The sequence below is a fragment of the Anomalospiza imberbis genome, chromosome 10 (assembly GCF_031753505.1).
Source record: "Anomalospiza imberbis isolate Cuckoo-Finch-1a 21T00152 chromosome 10, ASM3175350v1, whole genome shotgun sequence".
Classification (NCBI taxonomy): Eukaryota; Metazoa; Chordata; class Aves; order Passeriformes; family Viduidae; genus Anomalospiza; species Anomalospiza imberbis.
This window is the reverse complement of record NC_089690.1, coordinates 7,078,663-7,096,321: the sequence shown is the minus strand read 5'-3', so window position 1 is coordinate 7,096,321 and position 17,659 is coordinate 7,078,663. Positions and strand designations below refer to the sequence as shown.

The following is a 17,659-nucleotide window of genomic DNA, read 5'->3' as shown; positions in this document are numbered from 1 at the left end:
GCCTACGATGAACAAACCTTGTTACCCTCACCTGGGGGGAATTCTAACACCATTGTCCAACTGTACAAGTGTTTTAGCATGTTTAGATGCCTGCAGCTCTTCTTCCCAGGAGTCAGGTTCCTGCTTCCTGTAGGGTGATTTTGCACTGAGCAGTGCATCACAAGCTATCGTCACCTGGAAGACAAATGGATGTCAGTCAAAGCCTGACACGACTCAGTGACTGGACAGAACCTGGCATTCAGCCTATTGCTAACCACATACAGAACTGCTTATCAGTAGGACTATTTATACACTCAAATATGCATCTAATCTTTTAAACTGTCGTCATTATTTTAGCAGGAGAGTAAGCGCGTGTGCTATGTGAGCTTTCCTAGGACAAGCTAGCACCATAATAAGGGAAGAAATACAGGAGATAGAAGGAAATCCAAGAAACAAAGGCAAAGATCACTTTTAAAAATGACTGAGACTCTATTATAGCTGGCAAAGAATAATCTTTAAGTCCAAACAAGCACTACACATAAGAAAACAAAGCACCATCTTGACAAAACCAGGAGACAATTCCTACAACCACTTCCACACACTCACTGACCAGTGCTGGTAGCTCTTCTATGTTGGGTAATGAGATTTCATAGTGATCAGGAAAGATAACAAGTTTTGCTTCATCCTCATATTCAAAGTCATCACTGTTGAGATCACTGCTTATCTCTAGATCTGGAAAACAAGATGGGCAATGTTAGGAGATTGTCCCATGATCAAGGTTCCAAAACTGTGACAGGGGTACCACTATAAACATTGCTTGCCCAACAGCAGCCAGTGGTTTCTCTAGCTAGAAATGTTTGTGAAACCCTGATCCAAACTGAAATCTCACCATCCTTCAAGAGAATGTTCTGAGGACCAAAATCTCCACTTAATGCCACCCCCAGTCAGGGGTACAGTTGGTTTGGCCTCTCTGCAAGCAGCGCACTGCTGCAGACATTGCATTCTGCAAAGTAGCAAAAAAAATTCTGCTCCTTTTCGACAAAATCAGGATGCCATATTGCTGTGCCTTTTACCCAGAATCCTGAAATGCTATAAAGCATGGACACCAGGTCGTACTGCACATGCCCAAATTGCAGAGGACAAATAAAAAGAGCACCCCATATTTTCTAGATCACAGACCTGACTGAAACGTGCTGTGGCTCCCATCCATCTTGGACCTGTGGCCTTTCCTCCCATAAAGATGTCCATGGCTGGAAGTATTCCTGTGTCTCATCCATAGTCTTAAATAGCTACAGCAAGTACAGTAACACCAACAATATCCCTCTTTTGCTATCTCCACTCTTTAATCAGGGTAACTATTTATTTTAAAAGCACTCATTAGCTAGTAAAGCTTTCCTTTGAAGATCAAGCCTTCCACAGCGTTTGTGTACATTTTTCTTCCAGTGTAAGAATGACTTCTTTTCTTAAATATGAGTCTTGACCAAGCAACATCAGCTAAAATGTTTGCCCAGAAATATGTGGACCCAGAGAGAAGCAGAAGTGTAAACTGGGAATTAAATGGCTAATGTTTGTGTCTCTAGCTCCATGAAAAAATATAATTATTAATTAATTATCACATAGTGACAAGACTGAGCAAAACCTTGTTCTGTTCTTCCTAGGACAAACGAAAAAGTGAAAACCAAACATGCACATGTCAGAAATTTTGCAAGATTCAACCACAAGAATTGCCCAGGCAACAATGGGATTTTCTGGATCCTTCTCCCATCTGGACATGTGGGATCCACTGTATTCGGATGTACCAGTCACTGACAGAATAAGGTTCAACCAAAAAAAGAGATGTGTGAGCAGTAGCCAAAGCTGGCTCTTAATTCCCCCCCTAGTACAAGCAGATGCTTAATGAGTCACTCGATCCTAAACGAGCATTGGCAGCAACCACTGCACCCTGGGAATGCCTGAAATCTCAAATGTATGTTTGGGACAGAGGTGAGGATGACAGAAGCCAGATTCAGAAAACTCAGCTCTCTATTTACCCAGAGAGCAGTAACAGACTGAGCAACCCAAATGATAAAACAAGTATCAAAATATATTTTAACTTGACCTGTAAAGAACAGCTCTTGAGAGTAACATCAACTCTTGGCTCACCTGCTGCACCAGCCAGCCCTGAGGTGACAAGACCCACTGTCAGTGATTTCCAGAAACATGAACTCTCTCTCACCAGCAACCAAAAAAAGCCCTTTCTCATCAGCTCAACATAGACAACAAAAGTAAGAACATTTTCTCACACTGAAAGCGTGACATTTCTAGAGACCGTATGAATTCATTACCAATTCCCCAAATCACACCATTTCATAATGACCCCTCGCTTTACTTCAGGCTTCTTTCTCAGTTTGTATTACAGTCCTGTGTTTCATACAGGAGGGAATCTCCACAGCTGCAGTTTTTAACAGCTCTTCTGCTCTGTGGAACAAGGAAACTGAGGCTCTCCAAGCTGATGGTGCATACGGCAATGCATCTCAGGGGATTTTCACTTAATGCCAGAAATCTGATGGCCAGCACAACAAAGCCAAAATTACTGACCACCTCCTAAACAGGAGAGAGGTTCCTCAGAGAGGATAAAAGCTCAGGTCTGGAGGCAGTGAAAGCTCTTGCAGGGCTGTGGTCACAGAGTGCCTCAGCCACCAGAGGGAACCTGGCACCAGCTCACAGCGGCCACTGGGCTCTGGGGACGTGTGTGGCACCCACTGATCTTCACTGCCTTGTGCTCTGGACATTAACTTAAAGCACCTGCAAGCCCCTTATAGAAACAGCAATGATATGGCTGCCTGTGTTCAAAATTCAGACACTGCAGCTCATCTCCCAAGGCAGACAGCAGCCAAACAGCAGAGACTTCATTGCTGCTGGCCTGACCTGCATCTGAACCAGTGATCCAGGGATGAAAGACAGAGTATCCTATTAGCAATCATCTGCTGTCATCTAAGGACTTCACATGCTTAGGAGCACCAGCCTCCTGTGTGCAATGGGCAGGGAAAGGAATTTCCTTTTTACCTGCTCAGGCTTCATGCCATTCCTATCAGCAGAAAAGCAGAACACAGGGTCCCATCAGCACGGGACTCTTTCTGCCTGACACACCAATATGGCAGCACCCACCTGTTATTTTAAAGGATGCACAAAGCTTCATACCAGTCCTGGGAAACATCATTAAAATTCCCCTTTTGAAGGTGGCCACCTAAAAGTGGTACACTTCCACCCAACACCTACTCCCTGTGACTAGGAATTAATAGGCATTGCCTTTTCATTCTGAAGACAATTTCTCAGGGTCCAGGCCCAGTACATAAGAGTGGAATGGACTTCTAAGGTCACAGACTGAAATCCCTCCATGCAGAGCAGGTGACCATACAAACTAATCCCTTTTAGGAACACTCAGAGGCACCCCTTAATGAGGTCAGCTGAAAACACCCCGATACCACTCATACTTCTAAATCTTGGCTTGTGTGTGCTGAGGGACATAGCTGTTAAGATGGCAAGAAATTGTACCTGCATTATATTTTCTGTGCCTGTGCAAGGGCCAGCAAGGCTGAGATAGCATGAGGGCAAAAGGAATAAAAACAGATGACTGTGACTTCAGAGGGCAATGGAGCCCACACTAAATCTGGGCAGAATTTGACCCTGAAGCCATTGGGCATCATGTGCAGTCTTCTAGTGCAGAATTTTAGGAAGGGCTAAGAGTAACTACAGGAAAAAGGAGTAGGGTGAAATCTACAGGCAAAAGGAGCATATTTGATTTAAAATTACTCTACCACTAAAGACACTGAAAAGTATGAACTTTCAAGCACAATATTTCATCCAAAGTTGTTTCTTGATCAAGGATGCTCTTCCAAGATGCAGTGTGAGCAGAAGGCAAATAAAAGGGCTTTACTCATTCAGAGACTGAGCCACAAGACAGCCAGCCAGTTTGTAATCCTTCCAGGGAGTGACAGCTTGATGGTCATTGTTTCCCTTCCAGTGGAGTAACAATGTTCTGGTGCCTCTTGAGAGCCTCAGTTCAGCTCTTTGGCCACCAAAACCAAATATCCACAGGTTGTAAGTGTTGTGTTGGGAGGGCAGGCAAAGCAAAACAGCAGACACCTCAAAGCAGAGGCTCAGCTGGCACTGTTATTTTGGGTGAGTAGAGTAAATAAATGTACTGCACCTCACAAGGCATCACTGAGAAGGTGCTGCTGCTGAACTGACTGAAAACAGCAGCTGGGAGAGACACTACTGCAATGTAAACCAACCCAGCAGAGGGGAAGAGAAGGAGTGGATGTGGCCAGATCAGATTTAGACAAGTTACCAACTGACTGCACTAATAATAGGGGCATAAAAGACTCCAGACAGGACCCCTGAAGAGGATTTCCTGCGCATGTGGATGTGTCTGTGCGTGTGAAAGGGAATGCAAACGTGAAAATTGAATGAGGGTGTTGACTAGCAAGTCTACAACTAATTTTGAAACCCTAGAAGGACATCTTAGGAATCTGGGCTTGATCCTGCTCTCACTGCAAGCAATGGACAAATTCGTATTGACGTGGGAGACCTGGGTCTTTAAATCAAATTATTTCTTCCTGCCTCTAAATAATAGTGAATTGCAGCAACAGCACTTTGCAAACTCTAAGCTACTCCATTTTTTTTTCAGGCACATTCAAAATATTAACTTCATCCGATGAATTATAAAACAGAAGAAAACTAAACCACAAAAATTCAAATTCAGAACTCTTTTGACAGCAGCATTAGCCTGCGTTAACCTAGTCTAATTTTCAGTTCTACCCAAACCAGCAAACTATTAAGACTCTATTCGTGTAAGCTATCTGCTCACCATCCTATACTCAATTTAAGCAGACATGGCAAAGCTAAAAAGCAGCAGCTAATCAGTTCTACAGCTGCTGCTGGGGAAATTGCACTATTTTACTGGGCTACATTCAAAAAATATTGTCAGGACATCACAACTACATCATAACTTTTCATTCACATATACAGATACTCTATTTCTGCTTACTCACATAAATATAAACTTTAACCACTCATGGTAAAAGCCCTCTTCAGAAGCTCTCCAAACAAAAACATCGGTAGTGCAAACAGGGTTCTGCTCCTGCCTACGAGACCTGGGAGAACAAAGTGAAGCCGTGGTCAAATCCAGTACAGGCACTCTCAGGAGTGGTCTTTACACTTGGAAACAGAAGCCATGAGTCCATCCACTGCCATCAGCAGGGAGGTGCCATCCAGGAAAAGCTCAGCAAGTTTACAAGTTCTCCCAGACTCACCAAGTGGAAGTTTTCCTTTCCAAGGTCTCCTGAGACCCGCTGTGTGTCACAGATACTCTTCCCAGCAGCAATCACAGATCTGCTGACAGAGCTGTTCATCTGAGGACTTCAAAACACTTTTAATTGATGGTCTGAGTTAGCCCTGACTTTGCTCGAAACAGAGCTGCCACAGCTTGCTGCAGGGGCAGATGATGCTCTGGTAACCAATCTGACACAGGACATCTGTCTAGGGACAAGTTTTATGACAGTCACTCTGCCAGCTCTGTATAGCCAGGAGTCCAGGCTCTGGCATGGACCCACAGATGCTCAGGAGGAGGGCTCCACAACCAGGCAAAAGTGGGGTGATTGCTCCCTCAATGCAGAGTGCAAATATCTGCCTGAGGGGTTTTGTTTGTTGAGAATGAGGGGGAATGGTGTTTGCTAGCTGGTTTTGGAGAAGGAAATGGGGGGGGAATACTGTGTGTAGATGCAGTTTCACTACTCAAAAGAGAGGTTTGCTTCCTATTTATAAAGCAAAATGATAGAGAACAAAATATAAAGTGTTGCTTTACTGGTGTTCCACTTAAACCTCCCACTGTTGCTGACAAGTGAGCTGACATTTCAGAGAACCATTCACCCCATCTCTCTCTCAGAAGCACCTCTCTGAGCAGCAGCAGGTAACTGGGACCACATCCCTGTGCACACACAGTCTAAGCACCTCTCTTGTACTCTGCATCTTTCAGCTACTTCATCTATTGTTTAGGTACTCAGTAACACCTTAAAAATCACTTTTAGATTCAACTCTTAGGTAATTTTAAATCAGCCATCAAACTCAGTTTCTTCAGTTTTCAATCCCTTTCCAGACCACTTACATTGCATTAATTCTTCATAATTAGAACATTCTGAAAGACTCTGCTGGTAACTCATGGGATAATATGTTCAGGGGGACTCTGCTGGTAATTACTGGACTCTGCTCTGATCCCTTCAGCACAAGAATCTTCCCCCTAATTCTGCTACCCCTTTTGACCAGAAGCTCATAAGATGATCACAGTACATCCCATTAACTGAGTTTTTCTTATTCACACAAAAGGCACTGAATAAGACAGACACTCTGCTTTAAATATCACCCCAAATTCCCTGAAACCTTGCACAGCCTGAGCTGAAGCTGTCATGTCCACACTGTCTAGCAACACCTAAAGCAGCCAGATTAAAGGCAGTTCATACATTTCAATAAACAATGCTGTTATGCTTCCTGATTACACAGAACACTCGCAGCCAACATCCTCCAGCCTTCTCCAAAGAAAGCCAAACCAAAACGTGCCCAGAACCTGATGCACACATGCACAGGCACACACACTTTGCTGTGAATCTTTCCATGTTTAGGGAAAGATAAATATTGCAGCTGACTGGCCCAAGCAGCCTGTGTTTCTATTGCATTGACGAGATAGCAACAGTGCTAGAAAGTAATCAGTGAGCATCCAAAAGATGTTTTCCTAATACTAAGGAGATTGAAAAGGGTTTAGTATCTTTAATAGTTTTACATCAAAGAGGATTATAACAAGCAATGTAACAAATGCCCAAACTGGATTGACTTTGTACACAAAGCTTAAATCTCTGGGTCTTCAGGGAATTATTGATAGACATGTAGGAAGAGAGGGATGCTGGAGTTAGCCACTGATCCTGGTCTGGTTTTGTCTGCCAGGGCAAGCCCTACCTGGCAGTTCACATAACTGGGTTGTACCAGGCAGGATAAACTCACCATGGGCCAGCAATGTGTCCTTGTGTCCTTTAAGAAGGCCAGTGGCATCCTAGGGGCCAGCAGATCAGAAGGGAGATCATCCTCCTCCTCTACTCTGCCCTGGGGCTGCAGCTGGAGTATTGCACCAGTTCTGGGCTCCCCAGCCCAAGAAAGACAAGGAACTGATGCAGAGGGTCCACTGGAGTGCTACAGAGATAATTAGGGGATGAAGCATCTCACTCATGGGGACAAGCTGGGCCTGTTCAGCCTGGAAAAGAGACTGAGAGGGGATCTTATCAGGGCATAGAATATCTTCAGGGCAGATGGCAAGAAGGTGGGGACAGATTCTCTCTAGCAGTGCCCAGTGACAGGACAAAGCACAACAGGCACAAACTGGAACACAGGAAGTTACATCTAAATATGAAGAAAAACTTCCTTACTTTGAAGTGACAGAGCACTGGAACAGGCTGCCAGGAGAGCTTGTGGAGTGTCCTTCTCTGGAGATATTAAAAATATGCCTGGATAGGATCATGTGCAGCCTGTTCTACATGAACCTGCTCCAGCAGGGGATTGGACTTGATGATCTCCAGAAGTCCCTTCCAACCCCAACCATTCTGTGATAGTGCCCAAGGTCACAACGAGAAAGACAGAATTAAACCAACCTGTTTAGATGAGATCAGCAGTTCTGAACCAATGAAAAATATGTTGGATTAAGAGATAAAACACCAAATTTTGCTAACCACCTCTGCTGTCACATGCAAAATGATCAATGAGCTACCTCTTTGTGCTTTTGTTTCCTCAGCTGTGAACAAGGACAGGAACCATTCTTTGTTCTTTGCTTTAAGCATGGCCAAAACCAGTAACATCTGCTGATCCAAAGAAGTGGACACAACACATTTGGAAGCCTGGAAGTACTGCCTCCAGGAACAGAGCAGACCTGATACCAGTTTACTGCCAGCCAGCAGGGGCTGCAGTGAAGACTGCAGCAGAACAATAGACCAGATGAGATACATTTTCAAAAGTGCATTAGATTCCAGAAGTGCTGGATTAAATGGTGATAGATCCATGTCCTAAACCCACTCCAGTGAAACTGCACTGCCCTCAGGAGTTCCCTTGGAACTGCTGCTCAAGACCTACTCAGAGGGAACAAAATGCTGATGCATAAGGGTGGAATTTGAGGATTTCAGCGTGGCACATGAGAGACAGTACCCTCTGCAGTACCCTGTGTGCTGGCACACCTCAGTGACAGGAGCCTTCAGGTGTATGCAGAAGATCAGCAAGGACAAAATTTGAATGTGCTTCTGTACGTTGTATTTACACTCACATTGCTAACACTGTACAACCACTGCAGCACTGCAGGCAGCTTTCTTTCTGAACCATTATTCTATAAGCACCCAGTGACAGTCATGATTTTCAATGTAAACTGGCAGTAAATGACATTTAGAGCAGCATCTGCGATGTAACACTCTCTTCCTACAAGTTTAGCTTTTTTATGACTCATTTTCAGTCTTTTTTCTTTCCCAGCCCTCCTTGCAAGACTTACACTAACAACAACAATTTAATCAATCACAATCTGCAAAGGCCTCTTAGGGACACATTCCACAGATCAAAGCAATTCCAACACAAGGTCATTCTATTGTTTCTCTTTAGCCATAAGAGCTGGCAATTGTAAAGAAAACATTTCACCTTTTTTTTACCTGAAGAAAAATTCACTATTCACTATTAATACTGAGACAATAAATAATAGATGAATTGGAGATATACCACAAGCTGTGGGAGAAGAGAGAATACAGATTTTCATCACATTCTCCTCATCCATATTTATGAGTCCCTCAGGTTTTCTGGGTAATATGAATAAATGGATTTTGGATGATATGGGCATGGTAAGAAAACTGCTTTCCATGAAGCAAGGGAATAGAACTGTGGACATAACAGAATTAGAGATGCTCATGATGTATGTGTAGTTACATTCATTACAGGAGAGACCACAACATCACTGAAGAACATTTACCTGTGTAACAACTTTAAAATGGTAACAACCCTTCCTATGACCAGCTGCTGAGCAGAACAGGGCCACACTGAGGCCCCAATATATCTAAACATTAAGTATGGGTCAACACTCTAATAAAAGAGTGCTTTGTGGAAATTCCAGGGAGAGAGAATGGACAGAATTAGTAAAAAAGTGCCTTTCAAAGCCTAGGCTGTGTCAGAGTAGTTGAGGATCTATTTTACATTAAAATGTTTCATGTATACATACACACACATCTTTGAATATGCACCAAAATGGTTAAGAATTACTTATTTGCCTGGAAAACCTTTACACTCTAGAACCAAAAGTTAAAAAGAAAACCAAAACAAACAGCAGGAAACGAAAACCCAAAAGGAGCCCCAGAGCCAGACACAATGGTGGGCAGAACCCAAGTCCACATGCAGACAGGGTCAGGAAAGGACTGTGTGAAAGCAGCTGCTCACAATACCTAAAAATAGCTTAGCATTCCTCCTTTTTGGTAGAGCTCCACCAGATGCTCCTGGTACCTTCTGGAAAGAGAGAAAGAAACAATTAAAAATCCATCGAGTGAGACAACAGTAAATCTGCATCAACCCCTCCTATCAAGCCACAGTCCTTGATGAGCAAGAATGTAAATGCTCTTTGCTCTCCTCTGACACTGGGACTCCTCAGTGCCCAGCACCCCCAAGGAGTGAGGGAGCCTCCACCTGAGTCCTTCACTCTTGGCTGGTTGGCACTTGATCAGAGGGTGTCCCACAGCCACCACGGGTGGCAGCTCTTCTGTCACCGAGGCAGAGACACCCAGCACCTCTCAAACCTCTCTCCACGAGATCCCCAACAGTATTTCTTAATGACTAAACTGAATTAGAGAGAAGAAAAGGCTATTATCTGCATAAAGGATTCAACCCTTCATAACTAATTCCAGTAGGACAACATTGCTTTGATCTCTTAGTTAGGTTCATTTTCTTCTATCCAGAAAAAAATGCCCTTTCCATCAGAATCTACACCTGCTTCCATTAATCCAAATTACCACCATGTTTTCTACATATTAGAAAGTATGGAGGAAACTCAACAACACCCAAGGAATTGTTTAGTGGGGGATTTGATTGTATTTTTTAATTTAAGCACCATAGCAGAGAACAGTAACTTCCAAATGAGATTGAGTTGCACTACTTTTCCAGTTCAGAATACCTCAGACTACAAGGGAAAACACAACTAACTGAGGAAATGTCAAAGTCGATGCACTTACTCCTTAAGCTGTTCATTAAACAGCACCATTAAATCAAATTAAATCAAAGAAGCCTCTGTGGCTATTTGGTGCCAACATGATGCATGATGAAGTGTGTAATGTTAGTGGAACTGCCAAGGTTGTTAGGGACCTTTTTTTTTTTTTTAATAATAATATTGGGATACAACAGGTGGAGAGAAAGCAGCCAAGAACCTGTCAGCCTGCAGGGAAAGTTCATGCTCGCCTCTGCTCCTTCGCAGGCAAAAGGGTCACATATTTTGGGTGGTTCCCTTCACCATGTAAATTAAAGCTCTGGCCTAAGCAAACTGCTTTAATCATCAGTGAGGTCTTATACATCATAGGAAAATTTTCCATTCTTAGAAAGAGCAGATGCTGACAAACACCCCCTGGCTGCATTTAAGAACAGAATCCATTATCCACATAGAAAAGCCCTAGGGAAAAGTCAGGGTTGCAACTCCAGCAGTTCAAATAAAAATAAAAATTCCTCAATGAACTGAAAATAACATGCAGAAAATTTCTTTATTTAATGCTACTGGAATTTAACAAGTGGGAAGGAAATAGCCAGGGATCTATTTTAAATGTATTTTACATTTTTTTTTAAAGCAGTAGCAAGAAACAACATAACCCAATTGCAAATGCATTATGAATAAATTACACATTCTCTAAGGACTATATTTCCAGAACTAAAAAAAAAAAACTGTTTCTTCCAATACTAGGAAGCTCCAATTGAATTCTGATGTCACCAAGTGTGATATTGTGAAAGTCATTAAGACTTGAGATTTCAAAGAGAAAGAATTCACATGGAGTGCTTATATTCAACTCAGGCTAACAATGATTTCAGTTTGATTTTTCCAAATACATATACATCAGAATCAAAGCTGCTCAATACTTCTGAAACACCCACAACCTCAACCTGACAATCTTTTTTTTTACCTTGTCAGAAATCACTGAAAACATTCTCCATTCACAAACCCATTTTTGTTTCTAACAGATGTGACACACCCAACAAATGGGAGTGACACGAGGCATCAGCAGTGGCATTAAATTCCATTTGTGATGCTCCTTGGACAAGGTGACAGTGCAGCCTGTTCTGCTGTCTCTCACTTTTTATAACACCATCATCCCTGGATAACATCCAGAAACCTATCCCTGTAGGAAATCTTTGTGCTTCTCTGCCCAGGGTTTTCAGCAGGGCTGAGCCATCACTACAGCACCAAGCTGAAGCTCTGCCTGGAAATGAATAGCACCCAGGCAGTTGTATAAAAGTCACACATTACAGAGAAAAGGCTGATTTTAAAATTCTGTAGAATGTAACTCTGTGGAAAAGGAAAAATAAAAATCAATTTCCTTTATTTAGCTAAGAAATTTACCAGGGGGTGCTCCATAATTTGCATTTGTGCCCATCTCTGATGATCCAGCAGAGGCCTCTGGTGCTGAGCTGCCACGGGCAGATGCTCCAGCTCTACTTGAGCCAGCAGGCTGAAGATGTGACCCTCATTTTCTTACTGAATTGTGACAAGATACACAAATGACATTTATTCCAAACATCCTGAGAAGCAACCTGGGATTTCTGCAGCAATGCAGTGCATTCTGCAAAGATGATGCCAAGGGAACCACAGGCAGGAATAGCAGCCTCACTCTAAGAATCTTAAGATAGCACATCCAATGCCTTTGGCTTTACTGTATCCTACACCATTAAAAGCTTGGCTTCCAAAACCAAAACCACAATGCAGCATGTGCCAGACACTTCATAAAACACTTGATGTTTCACATTGCTCAACGGAAAACATGGCAGCACTTAAGAAGCAAATAGTCATGGCAAAAAAAAAAAAAATCCACAGCTAATATATGAGGAATCCTGGCTATGAACCCTATTAGATGATGCAATATTCACCTGCACTGTGTAGTCAAACCCTGTTTCTTGCCACATGACCCAGAGAACCAGTGTGCTGCCACCTTCCAGCACAGAGCCAGCCCATCTGCTACATCATGATTCACCCAGAGAAAATCAGGAACCACTGAACTTCTTCAATCAAAGGGGTTTTCAACACCAAACAACAGTTGGGATATTTGTTTCTCCATTTTGGAGTTCTCCAGCCTAATCTTTCTCAGGAAATGAATTTTTGAGGCCTCATTTTAACCCCAGTTTACCTGAACTTATGAAAGAAAGTTATATACAAGGAAAGCTGACAGGATTTCTGCCCACCTAGATAGCATCTTTCTGTCTCTAGATAGCATCTTTCAGGAGTGTTAAATTCAGACAGAAGAACCATTGCTAAAACCAGAGTAGGCTCTGCAAAAACTCAGTTAAAAGAGTGCAGGAAAATGTTGGTATTGCCCTTAGAAGGAAAGGCAATTCTAAAGTATATCATCTACCACCTCATCCTGGAAGACATGCAATCCACTTCACTGAAATTCTGATAAAATATGAACAGTCCTCCACTGGAAATAAGGTAAGTGGTCAGGGCACTTTACATAACTCAAGGCCTTCATCACCCAGGGGAAGCCATGCTGGAGAATGAGAAACAAGGATTGTAACCCACTCCAAGCAGCTATTTTAAGCCCTCTAACTTGCCAATAGAGGCAGAGCTTATGGGAGAGTGAGCTATAAGCAAACCCAGTGCCTTCCTTATAGCTCAGGTCAGAAGTAATTAAGAGTCTTTTGAAGATGCCAGACAAACCACGGGCAAACAGACTTTATAAAGCACAGGTTATAGGTGACTGCTGATATGCAGTGATGGTATGGAAGAGCAGGGAACATGAGGCTGTACGTGCACACCCATGTGTGGGGAAAGGCTAAATGAGGGCCAAGCGTGTGTCTGTAGAATCCAGCATTAATTTAAGCTAAGCTTAAGATCCCAGACCAGGTCAGGGTTTAACTGCACAGGAATCTTAGGATGAAAAGCAGTCCTGTCACCCTGAGATGAAATCTCATATGAAAAACAGAAATCAGCAGCTTCCCGCCAAATCTGAGCCAAACCCAGTAACTGTACACTTGAAAGGCAGCTTTCAGAAAAGTACTTAGCTATGTACAATGTGCACATAACATGCAGAAAATATGTATGTGATACACAGAAATGAGAAGTGAAAAACATCAGTGGAAGTCAGGAAGGAGCTGCCTTTAAGGTCTGGCTCTTTAGGGCTTTTGATTCATCTTAGAACTGAAGGATTGGTTGGGATCCAAGCACCTGGATTTGATAGCCACCCCAAATCTGAATGTGTGCATTTCCATCACTCAGGACTTGGTCTGAGTTTAAATTGCATTACCCAAATGAGCACAAGAGGCAGGAGAAGTGCTGGGGTAGCTCTCTGGGAGGGCACAGGTCTCACCTCTCTCACGTGTCGTTTCAGGTGCAGGTAGACACACTGTCCTGTCTTCCGGTAATGCCGCTCGATGTGTTCCCTTCCAAATCCCAGAAACGTGTTCATGCACACGTAGAGACCTCCTTCTGAATCCTACAAGGAATGGCACAAACACTTACAGCAGGGAAGGACAGGAAGGACCCAGCACACAGAAAAAACCCCAAGAATTGCTGACCCATCCTGTTATCAGGCACACACCTAAAGTATGGCTTTCATAGCATATGATGGTGTTTACACTACCAGTCCTCTAAGGAACTTCCCCATCATATCACATACCATAACACATCATCCCACAGCCTGTAGAACCTCTTTGAAACTAGCTCCCTTGCATCTACAGATTAGTGAGTGTCCAAATTGGAAGTCTAGAAGTTGGTCTTGAAAAATTCCACTTGAGTGCCCAACCCACAGAGGTTCATAGGCACAGAAATTTGTAAAGCACAGAAATAAGCATGAGCAATTATTTGAAACAGCAGAATTTCTTGTGGGCATTTGATTGCAAGAACATGATCCCAAACCAGAGGCACAGCAGAGTTGATGGTCCAGGGACTCTGCCACAACTTCATTGTAGAAGAAGTTTCTCTTGTCTGAGAAAAAAGATCTTAAGTGACCTCATAGTCCTTAAAACTGGCTAACAAAACCTTGACAAGTGTTTTGTGTGCATTCTTCAGTATCTATCAGGGATCTTCTCCATTCATGCAACTACTGAGCTTGGAGACAAGGGCATTACAAAGGGAAAATAAAGATATATACTCCTGATCACAAATGCTGACATTTCAGTAACATAACCTGGCATCATTTTTTGCTCTCCCTAAAACTGAGTGTTGATGCTGGCTGTTACCAGAGTCTTATTCAATTTTAGCACCACTCTACCACTCTAAGATCTCTCCTACATCAGACTGCCAGGAGGACTTTCAGTCATCTGCTCATTGGTGTTGGATCAATCTTTCCAAGCCCTCTAACATGTATTGTTTTGAGTAGGTGGTGCAGAACAAAGACTGAACCTTTCAGAAGCTCTGTGACCTTCCTTCTATTGTGAGCGTGCTTGTGCTATTGCATAGCACAGAACACCTTGTGTTAATTTCCCCAAAGAACAACATGAACTGCACGCATTCATAGGCACCTGAGAAGTAAATGATAAATATATATATATGAAAGTAAGAATCATTATCTCCAGAAGCAAGTCATATTAGACACGTACATGCTGCCTGCTCTTCCATCCTGCATTCCAAATCCTTCTGCATTACCTCTTTCTGTGAGAAAGTCACGGATGTGTCCTCTACAAGAGGATCCTAGAGGTAGCCAGTCTAAATAAAAATATACAGTGTTGTCACTCTAGGGTCTCAGGAACTTTGTTTAAAGTTTTGTTTTCTTGGAGATCATTCTCTCTTTTTCTGGAGGGAATCCAAGAGACCACTGAACCGTTTCTGAGGCAGCCTATGACAACAATCTGACACTTTCAGAATAGGAGCTAAATGTAGAGTCTGAGTAAGTTGGTTGTGGTTACTAACAAAACAGATGTTTCTCCAAGAGAGCACAGGCAGAGTGTTCTCTCCCACAGCTTGGAAAGAAGTGGACAGACTGTACAAAAGCCCAAAAGGTCAAAGTAAAACAGAAGCCTGTGTGAAAAAGACACCTTTTTAGATGGCTGAGTGAAGGATTAGGCCCCTGTTTGGTGCTCAAAAAACACTCGACTGTGATCTAAGACAAACTTTGTGCTGGTTAATTTAACCCCACTGAGCAGACAAACAGTTCTGGAAGGAATGATATTGTACATCATCTGTGGCATGTAAATCTTTGTATTTGACAATCATTTTAGATGTGTGTGAAAGTTTAAGCTGGAGGAAGGCAGCTTATCTGAAGTACTGGAGACACTATTCTACACCAGAAAAGCATAACTTGTCCTGACAGACAAAACCAGGAACTTTAGCTGGGTATTTTTCCCCCCCTCATTCTTGCTTGAGGATGCAGCAGACATGTCTCTTCCTTTATCACTCCAATCTAAAGGCAGTGTTGGGGCAGAAGCTTGTGCTTGGTCAGGCTCCATCACTGCCCAGAAGGCCACTCTTGAGCAGATCAGTCTTCTCACCTTCTAAGCAGAAGGAAAAGGCATTGCTCCTCGCTGTATTTCTGCCTGTTCTTTGCTGCTAAGGTGCTCATGGTATGCCAGATGCTTAATTCATAGAGGGAAACATACAGCCCACACCAGGGAGAAAAGCATTTTAAGAAAAGAAAAAAGAGCTGCTCTTACTTATTTAGACACCGATTCATGTTTGGAGGAAGGAAAGAGGCAGAGAATCCCCAGGGAAAGAGAGGTAAAATGCACCAGTTGCTCCCTCTCGCACTCAAAAGCAGAGCAAGGAAGCTGGTGGGTGAGAGGCAGACACAAGTGCCAGCCCATGAGGACAGACAGAGAGAGAATGATCACCCCCTCAGTCCACACTGCTCGTGGCACCAGACACCAGCAGCATCCAAACAGCCCTAACCTGATCAGGGTTTCAACTAATGACCTCCATCCCAATACCAACCCTCACAAACCATTTAGACCCCTCAGGGAAATTTAGGGTTTAGCAATTTCAGCGCCTGCTGTGGCTCGGACAACAATGACTTTGTACAGACATGAGGGCCGTGGTGATCTCCTAACATGGCAAACAGTTGCAGACTCAGGGACAGTCTCATGCACAGGTGTTTGCTTTAGATCCTCTGGAACAATGGCAAAATTTGCTAAGACAATATCAGAGAAGAGACTAAAATGGCACCTGGAGTCTCCACAAGTCTCCACACCTAAACATGAAGAATGAAAAGGGCATCCATCCTGTCATATATAAAATAAAATGTACAGTTATGAGACAGGATCACTGTCTTTGTGCATTCTGTCATGGTTTCCATGAGAGTGTTTCCCTGCAAAATTCATGCCCATACAGAACTGCTGCAGGCTCTGCTCAGGGTGTCTGCTCACCAGGAATCACCATAAATTAATCTGGCTGTGGTCACAAGAGTCTTGCTTGTATAACTACAATACAGTGTTTAATATATTTGAAAAGTTACAGGACCATCCCTAACATACACACTGGATCCCACAGCAATCTAACTAAATGACACATATTTTATTTTGGGACAGGCTGAAAAAGAACAACAGATGCTTTGGCACTTAATATTCATCTCAACAACATATAATAATTTACAATGAAGAATAAAGTCTGTCTTTCTGTCATGTACCAGTACTACCAACTATGAAAGAAGGAGAAAAAAAAAATCCCATAGCAAACCACAGACAACCAACCGAACACAACAGGACATAGAGATGGCTCCAGCAAACAAAAAGTTCATTTTTAAGTTTCCACTGCAGTAAATGTAGTTACTTCTGGGGTGGGGTCAGGGAACCAATACAAAAGATGTGTGCTAAGGCCAAGAATATATCTAGTCACATTCAAAAGAAATATGGGACATGAACAGTGGTCCGAGTCTGCCATTTAGACAATTGCCCTCTGTCACCCTAAGGTGACAGGAAAGTAATGGTGACTAAAGGAAAGCAGAAAAGGAATAATAAGAGGGTAAAACTGGGCATCAGATAAAAAAATGATCAGAGGGAGAAGCAACAGAATCAGAATAAGAAATGGAAGGACACTGACATACACAAACACTGATGTCAAAATACTCACAAGCAGTGAAGAGAAGCCATGTACTACTGAACTGGTGAAAGACGAGACATGGGAAAAGAAGAGCTGGGTTGGGCAGAGAAGGAAAGGACAAAGGACGTGGAAGCAAGAAATAAATTACAAGGCCCACTAACTGGACTGTTAACTTGAAGTGCAAGAGAAATCCTTCCCCTGCTCTTCCTTTACAAAAGCACTGCACAGCACTGGATAGCATTGGATATTTCCCTACAAGCAAATTAATTCACAATTGCTTAACAAAGATTCCTGGTACCTCTGCTGTAGCTCCTGAATGGGCACGTGCACAAGGCCAATCCAGTACAGGACTTAGAACATTTCCTGGGAAGAAAAAAGCTGTATGGGACAGTGAGCCACTAAACCAAAACCAAACCTCCA

The 17,659-nt window shown here is 42.9% G+C and overlaps 1 protein-coding gene across 4 annotated transcripts in view; it reads right to left on the bottom strand.

Moving 5' to 3' along the window:
• Nucleotides 1-17,659, bottom strand: part of USP13 (ubiquitin specific peptidase 13) — a 50,327-nt gene that overhangs the window by 26,767 nt on the left and 5,901 nt on the right. For 3 of the 4 annotated variants that reach the window (XM_068200365.1, XM_068200363.1, XM_068200362.1), the window contains exons 2-5: nucleotides 13,578-13,703; nucleotides 9,468-9,528; nucleotides 590-711; nucleotides 32-174 (exon numbers count right to left, since the gene is read on the bottom strand). In XM_068200365.1, the coding sequence (XP_068056466.1) occupies nucleotides 32-174; nucleotides 590-711; nucleotides 9,468-9,528; nucleotides 13,578-13,703 (452 nt within the window). Of the gene's footprint in view, nucleotides 1-31; nucleotides 175-589; nucleotides 712-9,467; nucleotides 9,529-13,577; nucleotides 13,704-14,500; nucleotides 14,520-17,659 lie in introns of those variants that run through there. The other variant, XM_068200364.1, reaches the window with a different exon arrangement.